The sequence below is a fragment of the Dromiciops gliroides genome, chromosome 1 (genome assembly GCF_019393635.1).
Source record: "Dromiciops gliroides isolate mDroGli1 chromosome 1, mDroGli1.pri, whole genome shotgun sequence".
Lineage (NCBI taxonomy): Eukaryota > Metazoa > Chordata > Mammalia > Microbiotheria > Microbiotheriidae > Dromiciops > Dromiciops gliroides.
In genome coordinates, this window is record NC_057861.1 from 157466663 (window position 1) to 157488211 (window position 21549).

The window sequence follows — 21549 nt, forward strand, 5'->3', positions numbered from 1 at the left end:
GTAATAATAGCATATGCCTTAAAGGACTCTTCTGTGAGGACTGAATGAGATAGAATATGTATAGAAGCTTAAAGTGCTACATAAATGCCAGCTATAGTGATGATGACTGTAAAGAATTGTTATTTGAAGTTTTTATGCCTCGGGGAGCACTGACCTGGGGCTCCAAACCGCACGGTGCTCCACCCACTGGTTGTAGCGGTTGCCAGGGCTCTGGCACCTCACGTCATCACCACTCGCTGACCTCTACAGGGGCCTGGCAAAATTATAATGAATGGAAGCCTAGTGAGGGCAGTCATGTGACTATCAGAGTGGCCATCCCATTGGCTGGGACTGTGTGGGGTGTTTCTAGGTTTGGGGGAGGAGAATTAGGCATTCTAGGTGGAAGCTGGAAAGCGACATGCAGTCTGCTGTGTATTTTCAGCTGATTCCTGGGCGGTGGTATTTTTCAGGTATTATAATTTCCCTTTCCCCATTTTTATTTCCTTTTCCTTGATCCTACTGATCCTGTTTGTGTTGTTTTTTTTTAAGTTCGTTCTTGTTAAAATAAATCTTGTTCTGTTTTGAGGGAGGCTGCCGGTCTCCTTCCTTGCCCCAATATTGCGGCCGAGCCGTTTAGCTAGCACTCCCCAATTGAAAACTGGTCCCCACATGATGATGAAGAAGATGATGATATTGGAGTGGAGTAGAAATTAGTTTTGCCGGTTTAGATACTGAAGTATAGGTAAAATTACAAATTAACTTTCAAAATCTAGCTGTTCCAATATGAATCAAATAAAGTTCTTTTAGCTTCCCTTTTCCCATTTTCTTTTAGGGGAAAAAAAAAAACAATCCAACAAGACTGCACACCTAGGGAAATTATCTAGTTTTGCAATATTCCCTGAAGGACTTAAAGTTCATTAATCAGCAAATGGAATATATCAATGTAAAAATAGAAACTCCTTTTTTTGAGACTCAGATAACAACAAAGAAACCCGCAAACTATTTTAACACATTTTAAGATCAAAGTGGAGTAGTTAGACATAGGGGACAAAGAGCTAGCCTCAAAGAAAGGAAGACCTGGATTCAAACCCTATGTCTGACATATGCCCTGGGCAAGTCCTGTAACCTCTCAATGCTCTAGACACCTAAGACATTAAGTTGTAGAAAAGATGTTAACCTTGATAGAGTGAGTTAACCTTACCAGGGAGTCCCCTACCAATGAAACCCCATCTCATATCAAAAGGCAGAATGGCTTAGGTGTTTACATATAGATCAAATATCAAAATATAGTTTACCCCCTATGGCATAAACACTTTGATGGAATTTTATCCTAGTGAATATGCTTCTGTCTATCCACATTCCTGTCTACAGGAAATAAAGCTCCATACACCCACCATCATCACTGTTGATCCTACCTGGCTGATGCCAACCTCAGTCAATTGAGTACTTTGAATACAATGTGAAACAGATGGGGGAATATAATAGGCTTGAAGGTTTCTCTTCACTCACATTCCTTTTCTCCAAGCTGATGAATCTTTGTGTGTGGTAGTGATTTCTTCTCCCTCTCTTTCAATTTTTCCCTCCCTAACAGCTCCTATTTATTCCTTACAAACAAGCTCAGGTCCCCCTATTCTCAAACACACAAACAAAAAATTATCTTGACTATACTATCCCATCAAGTAGCTTCTTTCCCCAATACTTACTGAAATTCTACTTTCCAAGATTTCCAATAACATTTTTGGGGGGTAAGGCAATTGGGGTTAAATGACTTGCCCAGGGTCACACAGTTAGTAAGTGTTAAGTGTCTGAGGCCGGATTTGAACTCAGGTACTCCTGACTCCAGCTGGTGCTTTATCCACTGTGCCACCTAGCTGCCCTCCAATAACATTTTAATACATGAATTCAATGATGTCTTTTTGGCTTATAAAGACCTTCATTACTTGGTCCTTTCCTATCTCTCCAGTCTTTTTGTACCTTATTCCCTCTCCATGCACTCTGCCATCCAATGACACTGGCCTTCTTAGTATTCTTTGCATCCAGCAGTCCATCTCCTGAATCACAGGCATTTTTACTGGTTGTACCCCATTCCTGTAACTCTCTTCTTTATCTCTATCCTATATCTTACCTGGCTTTTTTTTAAACTCTCAGCTAAAGTCCCACTTTCTACAAGAAGTCTTTCCCAATCCATTTTAATCTTTGTGTCTTCTTTCTGAAATCAACTCCAAAATATCTCGCATACATCTTATTTATATGGAGTTGTTCGCATGTTTTCTCTGCCACAAAGGAAATTCCTTGAGAGAAGGGGTGTTTTTGCCTTTCTTTATGTCCTTACTACTTAGCACAGTGCCTGGCTCATAGTAGGTACTTGATAAAATACTTGGTGACTTGATTACTTTTGTCAGTCATTGTCCTTCTTAACATGATCTTCTATAAGATGACAATACTGGCCACCCACTTCTTCTGGATACTTCCTCATTCCTTAGTTTCTCTAACACTGTCCTAATCTGACTCATCAGATACCTTTCTGAACAAACATTGTATGCCTTTTTTGGTAACTTTTAAAAAATTTTATTCTCATCCACTCTTATTGTCCTCCACAGCCCTATTCTAGAGCATCCATTTTCTTCTTTTTTATATTCTCTCCTTTCACAATTGTATCTGTTTCCATGGTTTTCATAGAAGACAACATGGCATAGTGTAAAAAAATGGCCTTAGGGTTACCTGATCTGAAATCATCAATGTTACCTAGCTCTTACTTCTACTAATTATTTAATGCAGGTAAATACATATTATTTCCTTATTAATAAAATGAGCTTAACAGGAAGACTTGGTTGGGGTGGGGTTAAGGAGGATGGAATGAAAGAGTGAAAGTAGAGTTTAGTGACAGTTTACTCAGGTTGTCCATGATTAAAGAATACTGGTATAAGGACACTAGAATGTGGTGGGAGTTTACTAAACTATAGGAATAGTAGTGGCTGTAATCTCTTAGAAGGGTAGGGAGGTGTTATAGGCCAAAGGCCAGGATCAGTGGGGCCTTGGTCACTTCTTGTTTCTTTCCTCCTACCTATCTGGCCATTCCTTTTTTGTCTCCTTGGCTGAATCCTCTTCCAGACCATGCCTTCTAATCATAGCTATCCTTTAGAGTTCTGTTCCGGGCCATTTTCTCTTCTCCCTCTATACTACTTCACTTAGTGACCTCATCAGCTACCATTGGATTTAATTATCATCTCTATGCTGATGATTTTTAAACATACCTATCTAGTCTCTCTGCTGCCCTCCAATCTTCAATCTCCAAATGCCTTTTAGACATCTCCAACTGGATGTCCATTAGATTTCTTTTTTTTTTTTTGCAGGGCAATGAGGGTTAAGTGACTTGCCCAAGGTCACACAGCTAGTAAGTGTCAAGTGTCTGAGGCCAGATTTGAACTCAGGTCCTCCTGATTCCAGGGCCAGTGCTCTATCCACTGCACCACCTAGCTGCCCTCCATTAAATATCTTAAACTCAATATGTCCAAAGCAGAACTCATTGTCTTTCCTCCTAAACTCTCCCCAACACCACCACTACCTTTTCTACTACTGTGGAGGGTAGCACCATCCTCTCAGTCTTTCAGACTCCCAAGCTATGAGTCATGCTAAATTCTTCACTATCTCTCACCCCCCATATGCAAGCTATTGCCAAGGCCTGTCAATTTCACTTTTGCAATATCTCTCCTAAAATTCTCCTTCTCTCTTCTGACACTGCCACCACTCCAGTATAGGTCCTCATTATCTCATGCCTGGATTATTACAATGAATCTGCCTCCTTCAAGTCTCTCCCCACTTCAATCCATTCTCCATTCAGCCACTAAAGTGCTTTTCCTATTACACAAATCTTACCATGTCACTCCACTCCCCTCAATAAACTCCAATGGCTTTCTCTTCCCTCTAAGAGCAGATACAACATGCTCTAATCTAGCCCCTTTCTACTTTTCCAATCTTCTTAGATCTTACTCCCCAACACTTACTCTTCAGTCCAGTGACACTGGCCTACTGGGTCTTCCATGAACAAGACACATCATCTCTTGGCTTCTGGCATTCTCTCTGATTGTCCCCCATGACTAGAACACTCTCCCTTCTCTGATATGATTACTGATTAATCTGGCTTCATTTAAATTCCAACTAAAATCCCAGTTTCTACAGTAAATCCCAATCTCTCAATTCTAGTTCCTTCCCTCAGTTCATTATTTCCTATTTATCCTGTATATAGCTTGTGTTGTATATATTTGTTTGTATTGTTGTCTCCCCCACTAGATTGTAAGCTCCTTGAGGGAAGGAACTGTCTTTTGCCTCTTTTTCTATCCCCAGTGCTTAGCACAGTGCCTTAATAAATGTGTATTGACTGGCTGATGGAGTGGACACAGTGGATGTAGTCCAGTTTTTAAATAAGGCCTTTGATACTTCCATGATTCCAGTGCTACCCTCCCCCAATCTTTTAAAATAATGATCTAATACTTATGTGTATGTATGTATGTATGTATATATATATATATGTATATATGTATATGTACATGTTTTCTCCTCTGATAGAACATAATGGGCTTAGCACAATCTCTGGCACATAGTAGACACACTTTTCCTCCCTCCCTTGAAGACATAGATTTTCTTTTTTATCTTTATCTTTTATCCAAGCACTGTGCTTGGCACATAGTAGGCACTTAATAAATAATTGTTGATAGGTTATCTCAATTATGTGCTCTTTGAGAAAGGAAAGCTGATCCTAGAAGACATGATAGAGCTAAAATACAATTCAGGGTATTAAAATTTTATTCATTAAAAATGAATGGGTCTACTCATGGCAACCAACATAGAATAAATAGTTCATTAACTTCTTCCAAATCCTTTGGCTTCTTCATAGCATTAAGGTACCATTTCCTATATTGCTACTACTAAAAGAATTAATATCTTGCCCAAATCAGATTCATTTGAACCTCATTGTCAGGAACAAAAATAAGCTTCTCTTTTTCCTATCTCATCATTGTCACTTTATTGTATAAAGTTCGGGTTACAGTATAATAACACATCAAGAAAAATTATGAACTAAAGAACTATTGAATTTTGAAGCTAAAAGCAATCTTCGACATTATCCAGGATATCACATTCATGTTTGGTTTTTGTTCCCAATGTCCTATGTGGAAACTCTCTTCACTAAGGTAGGTCAGGAACTCATCTTTAACTTAGGATCAGGAGCTCAAAGGTTTACAATTAAAAGTTCCCTTAGAGGTCATCAGGGCCAACTATCTCATTTTATAGATGAGGAAACTAAGACTCAGAGAGGGTAAGGATTTGCTCAGCCAAAAGATTTGAAATTAATTCTTCCAGTCTCCACATTGTGAACTCTATCTATTGAACTACATAGTCTCTCATAGACTTATAGAGTTGTCTGAGGAACTGAGAGCTTAAGTGATGTGCTCATGGTTACTCAGCTAGTATGTGTCAGAAAGAGAATTTGAAATTAGATCTTTCTGACTCCTAGACTGGCTCTCTATCTTTGACGTCCTGCCTTTTACAGATTTGGGCAGCTAGACGGCACAGTGGATAGGGTGCCAGGCCTGGAGACTCATCTTCCTGAGTTCGAATCGGGCTTCAGACACTTATTAGCTATGTGACCCTGGGTACCTGTTTGCCTGTTTCCTCATCTATAAAATGAGCTGGAGAAGGAGTTGGCAAACCACTGCAGTATCTGTGTTAAGAAACCCCCAAGTAGGGTTGGAAAGAGTCAGTCATAACTGAAAAACAACTGAACAACAACTTTTACATATTAAAAAAGACAGGGGGAAGAAAATGTGACTTAGCCAAGGTCACACTGAGTTAGGAGACCAGCCAAGAAAAAATTCTAGATCCCCCATGAACAGAATTCTAGGTTTCCTACTGCCAAAATATGCTGGTTCTTTATGGCTTTTTTTAACTTTTATTCAGTTTAATTCAGTTTAACTTATGCTTTTCAACTTTCAAAACAGAACAGATTCACCTTTGTAGATTTTCTGCCTGGATGCGTGAATTGAGTGAGATTACCTCTCCAAATCTTTTACCTCTCCTCTGATTCAGTGATACACCCTCATATAACTTATGCATTTCAAAATATTTTCCACCAATAAAAACCATCATTGCCACTAGTAGTAATACTGGTATGGTGAGTGGAGATGAACCCTCCAGATTGCTTTAATAACCTTCTGTTCCTGTGTACATCACAAAATGCCAGTAAGTGAAAATAATCATTTTGCAAAAAGATCAGGCCAATGCATTACTGGGCAACAAACAGATGATTCTGAACAAGCTGAAAATGAAGTTACCACTAGTTACCAATCTTTGTCAGCAGGCACACAGTGGGGAGAACTTGCCTATTACTTTCAACCTTGTGCACACGTATATAAAGTGATCTCTTTTAGAGGTCTTACTACTTACATTTTGGCTGGAGGTGTTGGGATATAGGGCAAGATCCTCTTTTCTTTCTGAAATATTTTTTTATATTGTTTCATGAAGGTTTCATGTGCGTCTTTGGTGCTATGAGAACCTTTTCTAAAGAATGAAAGGGTAGAAAAGACATCTTCATTATATACAATTCAAATTCATGCTATAGAATCATTAGAGTTACAGCTAAAGGGGAGGACAAGGAAATCATTGCATTCAGAGGTTCCTGACCTCTTTGCAGCGTTTTAAACATACATGTGGCTCTTTCAGCTAAAAATAAGCAAACAAATCTGGAGCTATGTATTGACATGTCTCATTAAGGCATAAACTTTTGATATAATAAAATACTGAATCATTAGACCAGTGGAGCCTTCTCCTAGTTATTCACAGTACCTCTCCCTACTGAAGTACTTCATTTGGGCCCCCATCCTTATTGTACCCCCTCTTTGACAACGTTGTCCTCCACTCCCACCATTACCCTGCCTGAAACAAATTAGCCTAGCATCTGTTCTTGTCACATTTCCCTTACTCTACCTCCACTTTTTAGTTTTGTCACATCTCAATTCATTCATGCCATGGCCTTCCAAAGTAATAGTAAGCTAACCGCCTAAACTCATTGAGCTAATGGAAGAAGGCTCTAGAAGCACCTGAGGCCTCTCCCTCCAGTTCCTAGGTCACATCCATGTTCAGTAATGTGAACCTTCTAGAAAAAAATTTATTATGTAGTCTATTAAGTTACATTAACTTGCACAAATTTAAAAGTGGTAGTGTGGCATAGTGAAAATGAGGAAGACCTGGTTTCAAGGACTACCTTTCACACATGCTACCTGTACAACAATAAAGAAATCTCTTTACCTCTCAGTGCCTTGCAAGGGCAACTTTCTAAAAATGAAGATTGTAACTTCTTATGATTTTCCTCCTCTTCTCTTCCAAGATGAGATATTTAGTCATAGAACAGCATCATACTGAACTTACTTCTTAAGAGAGGGCAAATTACAACAATAAACATGTTGTACTGGGAAAATTCTATTAAACACACTGCCTCACCAAATATGGCGGGTTACTTCAGAGCTCCAGCTGCAGCTAGAAATAGGATCAGATCAGTAACAAGTTCAGGGCCACATCAGAGCCCCGGATTTAGCAGGAGACAGGGCCAAACCAGCATACAGATAGATCACGCCCAATCCAATATAGAGGGCAAACCAAGCCTGAACACAAGGGCATAATGTCAGAAAATTCCTGAAAAGTATGATCTAGTCTTAGGTACTACATCCAGGACCAAGCAGATCCTGTGCACAACATCTAAGAGTATGGGCAGAAGCAGAGTTAGACCCAAGCACGAGCCCTCCAATTCAAAAATCAAAACTAGAGATAATTAAACTAGAGATAAACAGAAGAAACAGTAAAGCCATTAAAGAAATATGGAAGGAAGAAAGGAAGGAAGGAAGGAAGGAAGGAAGGAAGGAAGGAAGGAAGGAAGGAAGGAAGGAAGGAAGGAAGGAAGGAAGGAAGGAAGGAAGGAAGGAAGGAAGGGAGGAAGGGAGGGAGGAAGGGAGGGAGGGAGGGAGGGAAATAGGGAGGGAGGGAAATAGGGAGGGAGGGAAGGAAAGAAGGAGGGAAGGAAGGAAGGAAGGAACAAAGGAATGAAGGAATGAAGGAAGGTAGGTTCTACTTTCATGAAACCAGACTATAAACCATCCCAAGACTATTAGTGGGTACTATGAAATGGGGATCCCCTCCACCCACTCACACCTCAGGCTGCCCTTCAGTTTTCTTTTTTCTGGGATAAACATGCAAGCTCTTTAGGCTGGTATTCAAGTTCCTCCTGGTTCCAAATCTAATTTTCTAAATCTACTTCACATACTCCCTTTCACATACTATCCACTCTAGGGAAAAAAATTAAAAAACTATGCCTTTCTATTCCCTAAACTTGACTTGGTATCTTTTACATCTACATTCCCCAGTGACTAGAACACACTTAAAAAGACTGCCTCTGTTTTCACATGAAGAAATCAAATCTATCTATGGCTGTATGAAAAAAATGTTCTAAATCACTATTGATTAGAGAAATGTAAATTAAAACGACTCTGAGGTACCACCTCACACGTATCAGACTGGCAATTTTTTTTTAAAAAAAAGGAAAATGTTGGATATTAGAAGGGATGTGGGAAAACTGGGATACTAACCCACTGTTTGTGGAGTTGTGAACTGATCTAACCATTCTAGAGAGCAATTTAGAACCATGCCCAAAAGGCTATAAAACTTGCATACCCTTTGACCCAATAATATCACTACTAGGTCTATATCCCAAAGAGATCATAAAAAAGGGAAAATGACTCAAATATGCAAAAATATTTATGCAGCTCTCTTTGCAGTGGCAAAGAATTGGAAATTGAGGGGATCCCCATCAACTGGGGAATGGCTGAACAAGTTGTGGAATATGAATGTAATGGAATACTATTGTGCTATAAGAAATGATGAGCAGTCAGATTTCAGAAAAAAAAAAAACTTGAAAGACTTAAGAAGACTGATGATGAGTGAAGTGATCAGAACCAGAAGAACACTGTACACAGTAAAAGCAACATTGTATGATGATCAACTGTAATAGACTTTGCTTTTCTCAGCTATACAATGATCCAAGACATTTCCAAAGGACTTATGATAAAAAATGCTCTCCACATCCAGAAAAAGAACTGTGGAGTCTGAATGCAGATTGAGCCATGCTATTTTTACTTTTTCTTTTGTTTTTCTTTCTTTAAGTTTTCACCTTTTGTTCTTATTCTTCTTTCACAACATGACTAATGTGGAAATAAGTTTAATGTGATTGTACATATATAACCTATATCAGATTGCTTGCTGTCTTGGGGAGGGGGGAGGCAAAGAAGGGAGGGAGAAAATTTTGTAACTCAAAACTTTATAAAAATTAATATTGAAAAATATCTTTACATGTAACTGGAGAATAATAAAATACTATTAAGGAAAAAAATTACTTCTTCCTTCAAGGCTCAGCTCATGCTGAGGAACTTTCTATGATTGCTCCAATTGGTAGTCTCTCATTCCTCTAATTTTGAAACTCTACTTTGTTTCCATCATCCCTTTCCTTGTATTATATTTTTCTCTGTATGTGTGTGTGTATGTATGTATATATATATATATATATACATATATATATATATTATATGTGTGTATATATATATATGTAACTTCCTCTCCCACCCTTCCCCCAGTAATCTCCTTGAAGGTAACGACTATGTCTTTTTTCATTTGGGGATCCCTATGTCCTCTCACAGTGTCTTACACTTTGAAGACACTTAATATATACATGACATGGAATTGGTTTGGCAGAAGTATCAATCCTATTACCAAAACCACAGGGAATATCTTTTTTAATGCATCATAATTTTTTTTGGTAAGGCAGTTGGGGTTAAGTGACTTGCCTAGGGTCACACGGCCAGCAAGTATTAAGTGTCTGAGGCCGGATTTGAACTCAGGTCCTCCTGACTCCAGGGCCAGTGCTCTATCCATTGTGCCATCTAGCTGCCCCACCATAAATTTTTTAATAACCATTTGGTAGATTCTATTGCCACTCATCTATTTAAGCTATTTGGAGGACATAGAGAAGCAAAATACATTTTGGTAAGAGAGGCAAATTAAGATGGTGAATTTATTTTCTCATTTATATATGACCATAAAACCAATTAGTGTGAAACAGGTCAGAAAACCATATCTATGTTCATTGCATTTTCCATAGATTATGTGTCCTCTTGGGTTTATCAGACAAGCCAAAACTCCATTTACATATCCTATTTAATGAGAATCTAACAAAAAGTGAATGTTTATCTTCCACATTTAGAAGGGAACAAGTGCAATTTTGTATGAATTAAGCTAATTTCTCATACCTCTAACTATATCCATACTTTTATCTCATACTTTTATTATAGTGTCTTGAAAAAATTACCCTCTGATCACACTAATGCATTTTAATATGCCCTTGACCCAAATGAAAAAGGTATACCACTAGAAGCTATTTCAGACCCTTCAACATTAACACTCCATTCTATAAGTTCTACTAAATTCATTCTGTATATCTTATTTGAAGAGATTAGACTCTTTCACAGATTTCATTGGCCTTTTTCTATCAAGATATTTATGGCTTCAAGTTTCTCTCATGGTTGTTATCCTGCGATTTCACAGCTTTAAAAATGCTCACTCCCAAAGAAGTTCAAAATCCTAATTCAATTAATTTATTGACATCAAACCTCTAATTTTCACTTCTGAGTGTTTCCCAGAAACAAAGATTATTTCTTCCACAGTATTATACTGTAAATTCAAAGCTTTAAGACTAAATCTTAATGTTAAAAATAATAGATGACTGTTTATGTTCCAGATAAATGTGACCCTGACATCCTAAACTAACAAGCATTTCTTATTAGTTCTCATATTGTTTGCCAAATTAACAGAAATTTCATGACTGAATTTATATGACTCTAAATCAGCCTTTTAAAAGCCAGCATGGTTTTACAGGCAAAAAGCTGGGTTAAATATTATTAAGACATGGTTTCAAATCTCACCTCTCACATTTATCAGCTGTGTAACCATGGGATTTTCACTTAACCTCTATTCACCTCATGCATCTATTTGTAATCTATCTACAATTCATTAGAAAGTGATTCCACAACAGAAGTTTCCCACAACAACGAAATCATAAAAATGTAGGAGAACCAATCTGAATCTATCACTGACACTGAACTGATTTTTTTGTTGTCGATAGCTTTTTGATACACAATAGCTTCAATTATAATTCATACTTGAGAACCAAGTCATTCTAACTCTGTTTTGGAATATTTTTATGCTGTGGAGCCCCTTTGACTTGTTGCTAATTTTTAGTCACTAGTAATAACTAGCAGTTGTGTTTATATAGGATTTTTCAGTTCAGTTAGTGCTTGCTTTTCTCAAAATCATCCTGTTAAGTAGTATGGCAAAGTTAGGACTAGTATGGGTCAACCATGCTCTAACACATCAATTAATCAGTCAACAAACAAATTAAGCACCTATTGTGTGCTATTCTAAGCACTGAAGATTTGAATAAAATAAATGAAACAATCCCTATTTTCAAAGGATTTATATTATAATAAATGCAACAACAAGGACATAAAGCCATCAGTATATGCAAGAGAAATACATGTAAGTACAAGGTAGTAACGGTAAATTGAGAGGGAGGGCACTAGCAGTTGGTGGGATCAGAAAAGGTTTCATGTAGAAGGTGGGGATGGAGCTTGAAGAAAGAGGAGTCTATGAGTCCAATGTGAGGAAAACATGTATTCTTGGCATAGGGCACAGCTAGTACAAAGACAGAAAAATGGAAGATGGAATGCAGAGTAAGCCAGTATTTAAGGGAATAAAATTCTGACTCCTGCTTTACCTTCCCCACTTAACCCTACGTACAGGTTGCCCATTGGGTCTGTTCTCTCCACAGTTCCTTTATACACACAAAGGCTACCACACACCAAGAACCTGTGGTTATGACACCACTCTCCAGTCTGCCTTCATACCAGGAGAAAGTAGACAAGTAGTCTGCCTCATGCATCATCTGGCCTCATGATCCTACCTATGTGGGAAACTGTGGAAAGCAGTTGGAAAGAGAGCTCCCACTAATCACATTGGCTACATAAATCCCTCTCTCCCCTCACACTTCCACAGCAAACCCAGCCCTAATCCTCCTCTGCCCTCTGTTTCTTCTGAACCATCTGGACCCCTTGTATATTATGGTGTAGTATGAAGATAGCTGGATTTAGAGTCAGAAGAACTAAATTCAAATTTGACCTCAGTCACTTACCAGCTATATGATCTTAGGCAAGTCATTTAACCTCTCTAAGTCTCAATTTCCTTATCTCTAAAAGGATAGGGTTAGACTTCATAACCTCCTTCCAAGTCTCAATCTTTCATCCTCTGATCCTAGAGCTTTTATTCTTATCTTCTTTTCTTCTGGGGGTTAATAAAATCTATCTTGCTTCTGGAGATGCCTCATCTCTTGGCATACTCTTCCAAGGATCCTCCTTCTCTTTCATAAGTATCCTGTGAGCAGGGATTGGTTTTTGGGGTTTTTTGCTTATATACCCCGGTAACTAGGACAGCACCTGAAGCATAGTAGGTTCTTAATAAATACATGATAATTAATTGAGTTGGAATATTCCTTGCTTCACATTGACAACTTCAGACCCTCTTCTCACCCTCACTCAGAAACCACCTTTTGAGTCTTCAAATTGACTACAGTTGATTCACAGCCTTGTTTACTATCATCTTTGAACCTAAGGGTCATTGTCCTGTTTCAATAAAGGCGGTGCCTGGCTCAGAATGATCCTCTCCACTTCAATCCCTGTCACTTTTGAGCACCCCTGACTCTAAGACTGCTCAATTTCCATGACCTCTGTGTCTCCATTCTACTTCAACCATTCAAAGAAGTGGATTAGACTCCAACATCTTTTTTCTCTTACCCTTTCACCCCAATTAAGTCAGTACCAGATGAAGGAATTCCTAATCAAAGTTCTATAGAAAGGGTAAGTCATTACCCCCACTTAATCAATGAGGAATCTAAGGTTTACAGGTGACCTACTCGGGGTCACAAAATTATTGAGTGACAGAACGACAACCCTAACCCAGATGTTCTGACTACAGTATTACTTTAGTCATCATTATATTCATGATGTCTGTAATCACTCCATTCCCAAGTTCCTAATTCCACCCCTATCCCACTGCTATTCATTGATGCTGCTAGTGGGAAAGAGAGGATTCAGTTGACAATAGGGTTTGTCTATAAATCAACCCTAATTTGCTATTTTTGTTTAATTATATTCAATGTAAGAAGCATTTATTAAGCAGCTAATATGTGCAAAGCATAAAACTAGGTGCTGGGATATAAAAAGAAAAAGTCTCTGCCCTCAAAGATCTTATATTCTGTTAGAGGAAATTCACACACACACACACACACATAAGTAAATATTAAATATGTGAAACATATACCAAGTTCAGGAAAACACTAGCAATGGAGTTGAAGGGAAGTAGTCAAGAAAGGTCTCATATAAATGATAACACTTGGGTTGTGTTTGAAGGGAGCTAGGAATTCAAAAAAATGAAGGTGAAGAAGTACATTCCAGACATGGAGGACGATATGTGAAAACATATGGATATGACAGCTGGAAAATCATGTGTGAGTTAACAAGTAGGCAAGGTTGGCCAGAAAATAGAATGGTTGGAAGGCGGTAATTTATAGGGATGAGGGGAAAGCAAGCTGAAGCCAGAACAATACTTTGGAAATATCAAAGTAACAGCTGTATGGATAATAGTTTTTTTAAGGGGAAAATCTGGAGACTATAACAGTAATTCAGACTAGGGGTGATGATGACAAAGCCATGAGTACAACTATTTTGATTAGGATGGTGATTAAAAATGGAACATACAAGAGAAATTATGAAGATAGAATCAAGTCTCGGCAACTGATTGTATGAGGGAAAGGGAAAAAGAAGAATTGGGGATCGTTTTGAAATTGTGAACCTGGGTGAATGATTGGTGGCACCCTTGACAAAAATGGGGAAATTAGGAAGAGAGGAAGTTAGGTGTAGGGAGAGAGAGATAAGTTCTTTTTAAAATAATTCCTCTTTGAGATACCTGTAGGATGTCCAGTTGGAAATGACCTATAAGAAGCTGGTGATATGGAACTGGAGCTCAAGAGAGAGACTGTCTTGATTTATAGCCCTGGGAATCATAAAGAAGATAAATGAACTCAGAGCATATAAGATAACTAAGAGAGGATAGACAGAGAAGAGGTTCTTGGACAAATTGCCTATGGATGCCTATATAGAGGATGGCATATAAATGATGATTAAGCAAAAGAGACTGAAGAGTCAGAGAGTTAGGATGAGAATTTGGAAGGAGAGAATTGTCATGGCAACTCAGATAAGAGAGGGTATCCAGGAAAAAGGGTAGCCACCAGTGTCCAATGATACTGAAAGGTCAAGAAGGATAAAGTTGGAAAAACAAGCATCAAATGTGACTATCAAGCAATCATTATTAGACCTCAAGCTATATAATAAAGGAGCAGTCATTAAAACTATGTAGTACTGGTAAAAAAAAGTAGAGAGATCAATGGAACAGACTAGACAGAAGAGAATCAGAAGCAACTGAATTGAATAACTTAGTGTCAATAAATCAAAACATTATTTAGGAAAGAATTCCCTATCTGATTAAAAACTACTGAGTAAACTGGAAATTTGTCTGGCAAAAATTAAGCTTAGATTATATTTCATACCATATTCCATATAACATTCTAAATGGATATATAAAATATTAAAGATCATATTATACAAATTAGTAGATAAGAAAATCAAATACCTCTTACAGATATGTGTAGGAGATATGTTCTTAACCTAACAAAGGGCAAAGACAATAACAAAATATAAAATAGATAACCCTGATTATGTGAAACTTTAAAAAACTATGAACAAACAAAACCAATGGACCTATGAGAAGAAGGAAAGCAGTACAATAGGGGGAAAAAAATTTCCATCAAATTTCTCTGATGGGACTTGGTGTACAAGATATACAAACAACACGTATATGTATGTGTACAAATATATACTATAGATGTGTATATACACATACATGTACATGCATATATCCAAAATTCATTCCCCAACAGAAAGTGCTGATATTTTTTTAAAAAACAGTTATCAGAAGAAAAATTTCAAACTATTAACTACTTTAAAGAATGCTCCAAACCACTGATAATAAGAGAAATGAAAATCAAAACAACCTTGACATTTTGCCTCATTCCTTGCATATTGGCAAAGATGACAAAAGAAGGGAATAGTTGGTATTAAAGGGGTTGTGGGAAGATAGACATATTTATGCACTTTTGGCAGATCTGTGAATCAGTATAACTATTTTGAAAAATGATTTGGACATTCAAATAAGGTGAATAAGATTTCCACACTCTTTGAACCAGAGATTATGTTACTAGGTTTATACCCCAAGGATGCCATTGATAAGAAGAAAGTCCCCATATATGCCAAATTATTTATAGCAGCAATTTTGTGTGATAACAAATAATTGGAAACAAAGTAGGTAACCATCAATTAAGGAATATCTAAACAAACTGTGGTATATGAATGCAATTGATATTACCATGCTATAAGAGATGATGAATGCAATGAATATAGAGAAGCATGGAAAGATATATATATATATATGTGTGTGTGTGTGTGTATGTATATATATATATATATGGGGGGCAGATAGGTGGCACAGTGGATAAAGCACTGGCCCTGGATTCAGGAGGACCTGGGTTCAAATCTGGCCTCAGACACTTGACACTTACTAGCTGTGTGACCCTGGGCAAGTCACTTAACCCTCATTGCCCTCCAAATAAAAAACAAAAACAAAACAAAACAAAACAAAAAAAACCAAGATATAGATAGATAGATGTAGATATAGAGAAATTGATGCAGAGTGAAGTAAACAGAGCCAAGGAAATATATGCAATGACTATAACAATGTAAACGGAAAGAATAATCACACACACACACACACACAAAAGCATAAGTGAACTTTGTAAAATTATAAAGAATGGCTCAGAAGAAGAGCTATGAGACCACATATAACCCCACCCCTTTGCAGAGGTGGGATGTCTACAACTGTTGCATGATGCATATACTTTTAGATTTTTTGATGTATTAATTAGTTGTGTGATTATTTTTCCTTTTCTTTTTCTTCAAAAAACACTACTTGTTATATAGAATGCTTCTCTGAAAGAAAAAACAGGAGTGGTACTGGAGGAAACTGTAATGAAACTCTGTTTTTAACTTTAGAGAGAACAGTTTCATTTGAGTGAAGGTCAGTCAGATTACAAGAAATTGAAAAATTAGTGAAAGTCGCCTTCCAAAGCGATGATGGACTCAAGATGTAGAATAAAGCATACATTTTGAGGATATAGACAATGTAAAATGTTTTTCTTGCCTTTGCATATTTTTAAAGAGTTTTGGATTTCTTATTTTAAATTTGGGAATGGTGCAAATGGAGTAGGAATTGAGTTGCCCATAAAATAAAACAAAAAAAAAAAAGATCACTGGAGCAGTTTTTAAAGGAATAGAAGAGAATAGAAGGAATAACATGTAAGCAAGACTGCTTGAAAATGACATGATTAATTTTTAAAATACTTTTAAAGGAAACAAGCTACGTATACTAGAGACTTGAAGTTTCTAGTACAATTCTTTTTCTGTCCTAATACATATATGAAAATAGTCATTTGCTATTTAGGTTCTGAATAAAAGTAATTTTTAAAAAGACATTTTTTAAATGCCCTAGGGGGCAGCTAGGTGGCACACTGGATAGAGTACCGGCCATGGATTCAGGAGGACCTGAGGTCAACCTCAGACACTTAACACTTACTAGCTGTGTGATCCTGGGCAAGTCACTTAACCCCAATTGCCTCACCAAAAAAAAAAAAAAAAAAAAAAAAGACATGGGTAGGTTCCTTTTACTTTTGAATTTTGCACTCTCTGCTACCTGGAGTGATAATGTCCTGATTCAATTAGGAGAAGCAGTAACTAAGGCAGACCCTTTTGACTGCTGGGTATGTAATTGACCACCAAGCAGAAAAGAACTCTCAGGGCTCCTTAGCTCATGGCCTTAATGCTTCCAGGACATATCCCCGCAGTTTCAAGGAAAGGCGCTATCTTAGACAGGCCTCAGACGTGGTATGCCTGTCTCCTGCAGCAATTCTTCTGAATGGGGGACTAATGTTACTCGATTGTTTAGGTCAACCAAGGATTCTATGTGTGTTCCTCCAGGATACAGATTTATTTGTGGTCCATATACAACACCCCTGGCATCTCAGGCAGAGACACCATTCTTTGCTAGGATGGTCTCCTGAGAAAGTTTTTATGTCCATGGTCCTAACCACTACTTGCCTCAGCCTCTACATCAATTATTATCAGTGTACCTTGGATTTTATAGATCCTAATGAATCCCTATATATTAGAACCCTCTGAGCCCTCTTCCTCCTGAGGAAAGGCATGGGGCAAAAGGGAGGTCTTGAGATAATTTCCTGTGGTAGATCTGTAAAACTGTGGCCCTTGCCCTTCCTTTGGTGGGGTGCCTAGAACATGAGGCAATCCTAACTAATCTGACTTTAGCAATGGAAAAGATTTCTAATGAAACTGCTTTAGGCCTTGAGGACCTTCAAGAGTCCCTAGATTCTTTGGTTTATGTAGTAATGGACAATAGAATAGCCGAAGACTATTTACTTGCAGCTAAAGGTAGAGTAATATACTTTGTGCTGTATGTATATCATGGCAGACACTGACAGCCAATTGTTTTCCAGCTCTCCATCCTAGACTTCATGATTGTTTTCATACCTAGAATTTTGAAAATTGCATGCATCTTTCTGTATGGACTTTATATTTGTAATATGTCACTTCTTTAGTCACTTCTAGAATTAAAGCTTTCACTGAAGCCACAGTGATGTCCCTGAGACCCTTGGGTTTTAATTGACAGGGACATTTCTACACCCCATTTTTCAGTCTTGAAGAAGCTATAGAAGATGGACCTTTGCACCTTTCTCCCCCAAAATAGAGGGGGGAATGTTATGGGAATGCAGTGGGACCCCAAGAAACCTAAAGATCCCAACTCCCAGGGGAGGGGCAGCTCTGCCTCCCACCTTAGGAATGGGTGTTGCCAAGTACAGTGATATACAAGATATGCATGAGTGCTACATATCTTACTGATGCCCCATTATTCCAAAATCCCCTCCCTGTTGTTACATTTCCCTCACAGTTCTTTGTAATGCCCTTCCATCCTTTTTGTCTAGTAAAAATACAAAAGACAAAACTTCTCTTACTCCAGTGGGACAGTCACCAAGGTGATCTGTTCCCCAGCCATATATTCCTCACCTAATAAAAATCTTTTTATTTTACAAAAAAAAAAAAAAAGACATGGGCAAAGTCAAGGAGGCAAGGGTATATAGTTAATTTTTTCTTCAAGGAATTATTGGTATCTTTTTTTACATCAAAATTTAATTTATGTACCTCAATGCGTAGCAATAGCTATGTTGCAATTCTAAGAAAACAAATAAAAGAGCATCTATTAATGAAAACAAAAACTAGAAACTTGATCATTTATAAATTATTAACATCAAGTAGAGTTCAAAATAGCCACTATTAGTTATAAAAAAGATAAAATAGAATCCATTTCAGAAAAGATTTTCTCAAAGGAAGAGTAATGACGGCAGAAAGTTGGCAGTTTTTCCCAGTTAACCCAATACACTTCCACAATAACCTGGAAAATGTCTGGATTGAATTCTGATGAGGAAAGCCATGAAGAATTCACAGTGAGTCACTTTTACAGGCCAGGGCCGCTTTGGAAGATAAAGAAAACTGTAGACATTGGAACAGAGACAGGCCAGGTACACAGTACAGCATCAGAAGCAGTGGTGGCACCAGGGCAGAAAGAGATCCCAAGGGCCCCCTGAATTAATGTTGGAAACAGAAATGAACACCAGCTGGAACCTCTGTAATTAATTATTCAGTTACACTTCACAATTCATGGTGGAGAAAAGTGGTCTTGGTCAAGTTGAAAGAAGCCTTAGTGACGTAGGAGGCAAAAAAGGGTTAATAGAAAAATCTAAGACCCAAGCTCTGGTACAGATATTAGCTCTAAAAGGGAGTCAGATCCCAGTTAATGGATAACTTATGTTAGGTTCTCATACCCCTAGTGATCAACATCCATAACGGACCAAAATGGGTCAGGTCAAAATAACAATAAAGGAAAAAGACAACCTATAGAAATTCTAATGAAAAATGGAGATGTTTTGAAACTAGCCATGGGAATCAGAAAGAGACATGCGCAGAAGAGGCCAAATTTGTCCCCAGATTCACCTTATGATGTGTAAACCCCAAAAGTACACCTCCACTGACAAAGGTACCCACCTTGGGGGTTGGTTTAGGACCCCAGGAACTCCAGATTAGGATAAGCCCTCCCCTTGTAACACCCCTAGGTGGAGATTATAATAATGAGACTGATAATCAATTTATCCATACTATAAATATAACTGTCTTTCCTTTCCTTATTTGAGAGATACCTTTCCAATATTCTGGTTCTCTCCCTGTGGTCACCCACAGTATTGCAATAAAACTTAGGAAACTGATTCACTGTGTCTTGTAATTCTTTTGGGATGAATCACAATCAATTTGACCCCAAATTCCAGCCCACATCACTAGCTGCATACAAAGCAAGGAATAAGGTTTCAAAACTTAGCTGCATGGCTTTGAGCCAAGAGCTGCCTGGGGTAGAGGGGAGGATTTAATTCTAACCTTTAGCTCTGCACATAAACCTGCAGTGGAATAACCATGGCAGGAAAGTGAAAACAAAGGGGAGTAAAGCAGTTTGGTAACTTGGAACATTCAGAACCTCATATTGGGCTAACAGTAACCAAGGGGAGCAGCAGTCTACTGAAATTCAATTAAGGTCAGAAACTTGAAGAGTTCAGGCAAAGATTTCAGTGAACAAACCTCTTCCCCAGATCACACAACCTTGGAAACACTGAAAATTTGTAGGGTCCCACCAAGACTAAGCTGTAAAAATAGAAAACATAGAATGACAGAAGCTCTGGACAGACCTCCTCTCCAGAAAGGAGCAGAGCCCAACACTTAAAATAAAGTCCAAAGTCAAGAAGTAAGCTGGAAGAATGAGCAAACAACAACAACAAAAATCAAGACTACAAAAACCTATCATGGTGATGAGGAAACTCAAGAAACAAACTCAGAAGAAGGCAATTGAAAACATCTACAAGCAAAAAAAAAAAAAAAGGAAAATTCAAATTGGAGAACAAAACCTATATATATATAATAAACACTAAATAAGAGCAGTAAAGTAAAAGCTGGGGAAATGAAGGTTATGCAAAAAAGGTTATGAAAAGAGAATTAACAGTTTTGTAAAAAGAAATGGACAAAACATTTATGAAAAATGACTCCTTAAAATTAGAATTGGTCAACTAGTAAAAGAGGTACAAAGATTCACTGAAGAAAATGACTCTAAAAATTAGAATTGGTCAAGTGGAAGCTAATGACTCCAGGAGACATCAAGAAATATTTAAAAGACTGAAAAAAATAAAGAAAATGTGAAATAACTAATAGGAAAAACAACTGATCTGAAAAACAGATTGAGGTGAGATAATTGAAGAATTATTGGACCACTCAAAAGGCATGAACTAAAACAGAGCATGGACATCAAATTACAAGAGATTATAATGGAAAACTGCCTAGATATCTTAAAAGCAGGGGACAAAGGAATCAAAAGAATTCATTGGTCATTTCCTGATAGAAATCCCAAAATGAAAACTCCCAGGAATGTTACAGACAAAATGTAGAACTCCCTGGTCAAGTACAAAATAATGCAATTAGCAAGAAAGACAGAATTCTAGTATTATAGAACCAGAATCAAGATCACACAAAATATAACATCCACCATTATAAAGGAGGGCTTACAATAAGATATTCTGGAAGAAAAAGGATAGAGGATTACAGCCAAATATAACCTGTATCCAGGAAAACTCATTATAATTCTATGGGAGAAAAAAATAGGCATTTAATGAAATAGAAGATGTTCAAGCCTTCCTAATGAAAAGACTAGAGCTGAATAAAAAAATTTACATTCAAACACAAGACTAAAAAGAAGCATAAAAATGCTAACATGAGGGAAAATTATAATGGACTTAACAAGGTTAAACTGTTTATTGTCTTATGTGTGGAAAGGATATATATAACCCCTCGGACTTTATCATTACTAAGACTCTTAAAAGGAATTTAATTAGACAGAGGCCCTGGGTGTGGTTTTATTATGTTGAAATAATCTTAAAATAAAAATGGAATGGTAGGGGGAAATGACACATTAAGAGAAGGGGAGAGGGGAAAAGGAGAACAATAGCAAAAAATTACATAAACGAAGCATGCAAGGAAGAGTTTATTCAAGGGACGGGGCCATTTAATGGGGGTGAAATTTCAAGGAAGGAAGATTAAACATACAAACAGTTGGATACAGAAATTCACCTTATTCAACATAGAAGTAGGAGGG

At 37.5% G+C, this 21549-nt stretch overlaps 1 protein-coding gene across 1 annotated transcript in view; it reads right to left on the reverse strand.

The window, feature by feature from the left end:
* The window catches only part of CNBD1 (cyclic nucleotide binding domain containing 1), a 597705-nt gene that overhangs the window by 539018 nt on the left and 37138 nt on the right, over positions 1-21549 (reverse strand). The window contains 1 exon segment of the mRNA XM_043992600.1: positions 6421-6534. Coding sequence (XP_043848535.1) covers positions 6421-6534 — 114 coding nt within the window.